At 35.5% G+C, this 6,897-nt stretch overlaps 1 protein-coding gene across 1 annotated transcript; it reads left to right on the top strand.

The window, feature by feature from the left end:
• Positions 1-2,861: 2,861 nt before the first annotated feature.
• Positions 2,862-6,618, top strand: LOC18095893 (disease resistance protein At4g27190). Its single transcript, XM_006370552.3, has 2 exons — positions 2,862-6,193; positions 6,349-6,618. Exons 1-2 carry the CDS (start codon positions 3,255-3,257, stop codon positions 6,383-6,385), a joined length of 2,976 nt encoding a protein of 991 aa, XP_006370614.1. The 5' UTR covers positions 2,862-3,254; the 3' UTR covers positions 6,386-6,618.
• Positions 6,619-6,897: the final 279 nt, after the last annotated feature.

Here is a 6,897-nt window from a genome sequence, read left to right on the forward strand (position 1 = left end):
CAAATGTCATTTGAGAATTGATCAGGGGCAAAGTTGTTGTTCAACTTTATAATGTTCAACTTTATAATGCACAATAAAAATACTTTTTTGCCCTTGAAATCTGAAAAAAAAAAATGGTCTTCTATTAAAGGGTTTTTTTGGTCCTTTTCTTTTAATTTATACAATAAAATAATGTTTATACCCTTGGCTTAGAAAAAATAGCCTTGTAAGAAGGGGTTTATTTGTCTTTGCATTCTTTTTTTATAGTAAAATTACATAGTTAACCTTTGACTTTTTGGATTTAAAAAATGACTTTAGACAATTACAGTGGCAAAAAAAAATTGATCATCGTCTCATCCGATGCACCAGGATATGGCACAGCTGTTGAGGTGGCACGCTCACCAAGACGGGCAACAATTCAACAATAATGAGGTTTTTTCTCCTATCTTTCGTTTCTCTCCCATGGACCTTGGTTTTCACACCAGGCCTTTAAAAATTTAGCTTTGTCCTCCATTTTGTATTTGATTTAGGTTTGGTCCTTATTCTTTTGATTTCTATTTTCTTTGATTTTAATAGTTTTTGAAGTTTATTTTTTAATTTCATCCCTCTCCATATTTAATTTAATTTTTTTTGTTTACATTTTGGTTCTCATTCTTTTGATTGCTGTTTTTTCATCTTTTGTATTTATTTTATTTTTTTGATTTTGTCCTTTAGAATTTTAATTCATTTTTTTCACATTTTGATCCTCATTTTTTTCATTACTCTTTTTCTATCCTTTTCTTCATTTATTTTGTTTTCAATTTAGTCCCTGGTTAGTTTCTTTCAATTATTTTCAGTGCAAGATTTGGTCTCCATTGTTTTTTTATATATATAATTAAGGATTTTGTTGTATGATTATTTCTGCCTTTTACAAGGTTGTCCCATTCTCATGACTCGGTTCACCAGTTTCAATGATTTACCTAGTTCGAGATTAGTATTTTTTTAAATCCTTTTTAGAATTTGTTTTTTTATTTTTATCATTTGGCATTGACTTACTGGGCTATGAGATTTGTGATTTGTTCAGCTTTTCTTTTTATGGGGTTATTCACATCTCATATCTCAAGTCGCAGGTTGGTCGGGTTAATATGGGTTGACTTGGTTTTTTTAAAAATTGATTTTTTACTCAGTTTTATCCTTTGTCATTAAATTAGTGACCCTTGAGTGTTGTCATTGTTTCTACCTTTCTTTGCGCAGGGTTATCCTGGGTGTGGGATAGTCAAGCATCTCAGCGTTCCCTCCACGAATAAATAGCGCGTCTAGCTTGATGGTGGCCAAAATGGTGCATGTAGCCTTTTGTTTTTTTTATTTTTCATTCTCTCCTACTTGATTTTTGTGTTGGCCTTAAAAAAATCAAATCAACCCCTAAAATTTGTTATACTTAAGATTTCATATGTATTCTCTTTATTATAGTTTTTAAATTTTTAAAAAAATTGTGGAATTAAAGGGATTTTTCAATTTCATCGTTGTTCTCTTTATTAAATTAAGATATTTTTTAAATTCACCCCCAATAGATATTTTTACCTATCAGATTTTGTTCCTGTTCTTTTTATTGCTATTTTTTTAGATGGTTTTTGTAATTTTTTTGGCAATTTCATCATTCTTTTTGTTTTTTATCCTGTCAAATCTAATCTCTTTTTTATTATTGTATTTTTTTACCTTGCAAGATTTTTTTTAGATTGTTTTTTTTTTATCCTCCAACATTTAATTGGATTGATGTTAAGCTTCTTAGTTTAGTCTGAATCTAGAATTTAAAAGTTTGTAAGCTTAAAAGACTGACTCTGATTTACAAAGTTGACACAGACATGGGTTTCCATGGTTTTTTAGCTTTTTTAAACCTTTTTTTTTCATCCTTTACCATTATGTTATTTTTTTTATTCGTTTTTTATGAGATTTTCGTGGTCAATTTTAAAATAACATAGGTCACTTTACTTTTAGTTTTTTTGGTCTTTCTTAAATTTAGATTCAATTTCTAAAGAAATTTTGTTTTTGAATTGAATTGAATTGATTGATTTCATCATCAAACGTTTAATTGTTTTAGGTGTTGAGCCCGGGTCAAGAATTTAATAGATAGCGAGTTTGAGAGTTTAACCCGGGTTTACAAGATTTGCATCATTTTGATATTTTTTCTCTGGTGAAAAATATGATTGGCCCTATTTTGGTTTTTTATTAAATTTAATTTATTGATTGCATCCCTAGCATTTAATTTGAGGCAATATATGATGGAATTTTGTTTTTTTAATTTTCTTTTTTGAAATTAGTATTCTTTATTTATTTACCTTTTTTTATATTAAGTTATCCTAGTATCATGTCTCAAGTCATGGATTCAGCAAGTTCACTAGGTTTGGCTCGATCATTTTTTTCATTGCTCTTTAATATTTTTAGATTTTGAATCAATGATCATAACCTTGAATTTTGTTCTTTTTATAAAAATAATTACATTGTCTCGATATCTTTTCTACGATAAAAAATTATAGGTCCGCAGCATTGCGCAAGCCACTTATCAAATAATGATGACCCGTTTGGTTCTACTCGTGGATTTTGACAACCTCACTTGGTTTTGTTAGTATTTTATTTTTTTTTCATTAATTTTTTTTCTGATTTCATTCTTCTATATTTTAATTCTAGTGAATTGACTATCATTATTTTTTAGCTTTTTCCCTATGATATCGAGTTATGAATTTTTTTTTATTATTCTCTAAAATCTAATAATAACACTTGAATTTTATTTTTTACGCTGCAGAAAAAATTGTCTTGGCCGCAGCGAATTGCTTGCTATCTATACAGGGAAACACTTAAAAATGACAAATATGCTATTCACAAGCAATCTGATTTCTTGGGATATGCATTGATATATTTACAATATAATAATCTAGGAACTAGCATGCTGACCAATCTCTGGTGCTGATGAGCAGTCAGGGATTTTAAAAGATACCTGCGCCTAGACCACTGCATCTAGGTTGGTCCATGTCAGTACAAAAAGTTTATATGAGTGTTTCCTGCAGAGGATGAATACTCCAAAGATTTCTTTATTTGGTAGCTAATAACCATGTAACGAACTCAACGAAGCCGGAAGAGAACTGCTTGTGGAAATTTCTTCTTTTGGAATGTTATAAGGTGGTGACAAGCTCGAGTAAACCTTGTTCTTGTTGTCTTAACCAAACCCTTTGGTTTTGTCTTGGCCACAAGCCTATAAGTAGTCTTTTCATCTTCAGCTCTTGGACCTATCCTTACTTGCCATGGAAATCGTGGGTGCATTTGTTGCTGAAGTTACTCAATGTATGTCCATCTTTCTTTTTAGAAAGATTTCCACCCTTGTAAGTCTCCATGGTAATATGAAATCACTGCAGAGTGAAATACAAAAACTCATTAGCCGAAAGAACGAGTTAGAAGAAGATATTAGGCTAGCCATAACAGAAGGGAAGAATCCAACATCGCAAGCTTTGAATTGGATAAAAAGGGTGGAGGAAATTGAGCATGATGTGCAGTTGATGATGGAGGATGCTGGCAATTCTTGTGTCTGCGGAAGCAATCTAGACTGTTGTATGCATTCCGGTCTTCGACTCAGAAAAACGGCGAAAAAGAAGTGTGGAGAGGTGAAACAACTTCTTATTGATTCATGCACTTTGCATATCATGGTGCTTGACAGAAAGCCTCCAATAAAACCAGTGGAAAATATGACAGCACCATCTCTTGCAGGTCAGAAAGCAGCAGAAGAAATGTTAGAGGAGCTTCTGCGATGCTTGAATGATGGTGCCATCAAAAGGATTGCTGTATGGGGGATGGGGGGAATCGGAAAGACTACACTAGTAAAAAACTTCAATAACCTTCTTGAGTCCCCTCCCTTGATGCAGTCATTCGACGTAGTCATTTGGGTCACAGTTTCGAAGGACTTGGACTTGAGAAGGGTTCAATCTCGAATTGCTGAGAGATTGAATTTAGAATTTGACGTTGGAGAGAGCACAGAAGGAAGAGCTATAAAACTGCATGAAACTTTGATGAAGACGAGGTTTCTTCTCATTCTTGATGATGTCTGGGAGAAACTTGATCTGGACATTGTGGGTATTCCACAAGATGATGAACATGCCGAGTGCAAGATACTATTGACAACAAGAAATCTTGATGTGTGCAGGGGAATGATGACCACTGTAAACATCAAAATGGATGTTTTGAATGAAGCAGCAGCTTGGAATTTGTTTGCAGAAAGCGCAGGAGATGTGGTTGAGTTGGAAGTAATAAATCCTCTAGCAAGAGCAATAGCTAGAAGATGTTGTGGGTTGCCATTGGCAATCAAGACCATGGGGAGTTCGATGAGGAACAAAAACATGACTGAGCTCTGGGAGAACGTGCTTTGCCAATTGCAACATTCAACGCTTCATGTCAGAAGTGTTATGGAAGAAGTTTATCTGCCATTGAATCTGAGTTACATCTCGTTACCAAGTAAGATTCATCGGTGGTGCTTTTTGTACTGCTCTTTATACCCCGAAAACTTTTCAATTGAAGCAAATGAACTGATACAATGCTGGATTGCTGATGGCTTAATTGATGACCACCAAACTCTTGAGCAGTCATTCAATTATGGGATTTCTTTGATTGAAAATTTGAAGGATTCTTGCATGCTAGAACAAGGTGAAGGCGTTGGAACTGTAAGGATGCATGGTTTGGCGAGGGATATGGCCATATGGATTTCAATAGAAACAGGATTCTTTTGCCAAGCAGGTACTTCAGTGTCTGTCATACCACAGAAGTTGCAGAAATCTCTCACAAGGATTTCATTTATGAACTGCAACATTACAAGGATTCCTAGCCAACTGTTTAGATGCTCCAGGATGACCGTGTTACTTCTCCAGGGTAATCCTCTAGAGAAAATACCTGATAACTTATTTCGAGAAGTAAGAGCACTTAGAGTCCTGAATTTAAGTGGCACTCTAATTAAATCATTGCCTTCTACCCTACTTCATCTAGTCCAGCTCAGGGCCTTTCTTGTAAGAGACTGTTGTTATCTAGAAAAACTACCCCTTTTTGGAGATCTTTGCGAACTCCAAATGCTTGATCTCTCTGGCACACGGCTGCGAGAACTACCCTGGAAAAGGGGTATGCTTGGTAATCTCAGATATTTGAACTTGTCTCACACCCTTTACTTAGAAAACATCGAAACTGGAACACTTCGGGGATTATCTAGCCTTGAGGCCTTGGACATGTCTTCCAGTGCATATAAATGGGATGCTATGGGTAACGTAGGAGAACCAAGAGCAGCATTTGACGAGTTACTATCGTTGCAGAAACTTTCAGTTCTTCACCTGAGGCTAGACTCTGCCAATTGCCTTACCCTAGAAAGTGACTGGTTGAAACGTTTGAGGAAGTTCAACATAAGGATTAGTCCAAGGAGCTGTCATTCAAATTATCTGCCTACTCAACATGATGAGAAGAGGGTCATTCTTAGAGGGGTTGATCTGATGACAGGAGGGCTCGAAGGATTATTCTGCAATGCAAGTGCACTGGACCTTGTAAATTGTGGAGGCATGGATAATTTATCTGAAGTAGTTGTCAGGCATAATCTGCATGGCCTATCAGGCTTAAAGTCTCTGACGATATCAAGTTGTGATTGGATCACAAGTTTGATTAATGGGGAGACTATCCTGAGAAGCATGTTACCTAATTTGGAGCATTTGAAACTTAGACGCTTGAAAAATCTGTCAGCTATTTTGGAAGGAATTGTCCCTAAAAGAGGCTGCCTCGGCATGTTGAAGACTTTAGAAGTGGTAGATTGCGGAAGACTGGAGAAGCAGCTGATATCCTTTTCTTTTCTTCGACAGCTAAAAAACCTTGAAGAGATTAAGGTAGGTGAATGCAGAAGGATCAAACGTCTTATAGCTGGATCTGCGTCTAATTCAGAGCTTCCAAAGTTAAAAATAATAGAAATGTGGGATATGGTCAATCTGAAGGGTGTCTGCACAAGAACAGTACATTTGCCGGTTCTGGAGAGGATTGGGGTGAGCAACTGCTCATTGTTGGTGAAGCTTCCTATCACAGCCTACAACGCTGCAGCTATTAAAGAAATAAGAGGAGAGCTGGAATGGTGGAATAATATCACATGGCAAGATTATGAGATTAAATCGCTTGTTCAGCGACGATTCCAAGCATGTGCAGTCTCAACATCACTCGGAAAAGAAGAGAGGTCGATCATTTTACATCTGAAACAGCTTTTTTCCTTGTTTCTTGTTCTGAAACTATTTTTGCTGATTATAGATTGTTGTAGTATCTTTAAGAAGAATGTTGTTTCCTAATTATCCTTCTCCTAACTACATTTTGGATTATTCTTAATGTTTATAGGGCTGAAGAACCAGAAACACCCGAGAGAAGTTGGTAAGCAATCTTGATGTGAAGTTCAATACTCCCCTCCACCAAAAAAGGGTTCGTTGTGTGGCTGTCAAATATTCTTTTCCCTTTTCTTCCTTCTTCGTTTCTCAATTTTTTCGTGTAAGAAGCTGCAAGATAAAGAAAGTGGGCAGCCTTCTGTTGCGAAACCCTGAAGAGAAACTAATGCTGTAAGAAGTAGAAAGATAAATAATGAAATTGCCTTCAGTAAACATTGCCTTCAAATATTCTCTGCATATGGAATTTCTGCTTATCTTCTTCATTAGTCTATGCCATATCATAACATTGACCAATTCAGCATACAGCCCAAAGAAAAAAAAAAGTCTTGGTCACAGTGGTCTACCTTCAAAATTAAGATCATTAATCCCATATACACTTTTGTAGTTTCAGTAGTTCCTTGCCTTCGAATTTTTTATTTTTTTTCCTCAAGGATTTGGCATCCTGTTCACCAAAAGTTTTGCCATGGTGTTGCTTCGATTGTGAGTTCACTATAGTTGGAAACTG

The sequence above is a fragment of the Populus trichocarpa genome, chromosome 1 (assembly GCF_000002775.5).
Source record: "Populus trichocarpa isolate Nisqually-1 chromosome 1, P.trichocarpa_v4.1, whole genome shotgun sequence".
NCBI lineage: Eukaryota > Viridiplantae > Streptophyta > Magnoliopsida > Malpighiales > Salicaceae > Populus > Populus trichocarpa.

Excerpts from the sequence above, each read along its gene's own strand:
- LOC18095893 (XM_006370552.3), top strand. The coding sequence starts at position 3,255 with ATGGAAATCGTGGGTGCATTTGTTGCTGAAGTTACTCAATGTATGTCC. Across the intron at positions 6,194-6,348 it reads TCACTCGGAAAAGAAGAGAG|GGCTGAAGAACCAGAAACAC; the intron begins GTCGATCATTTT and ends TAATGTTTATAG.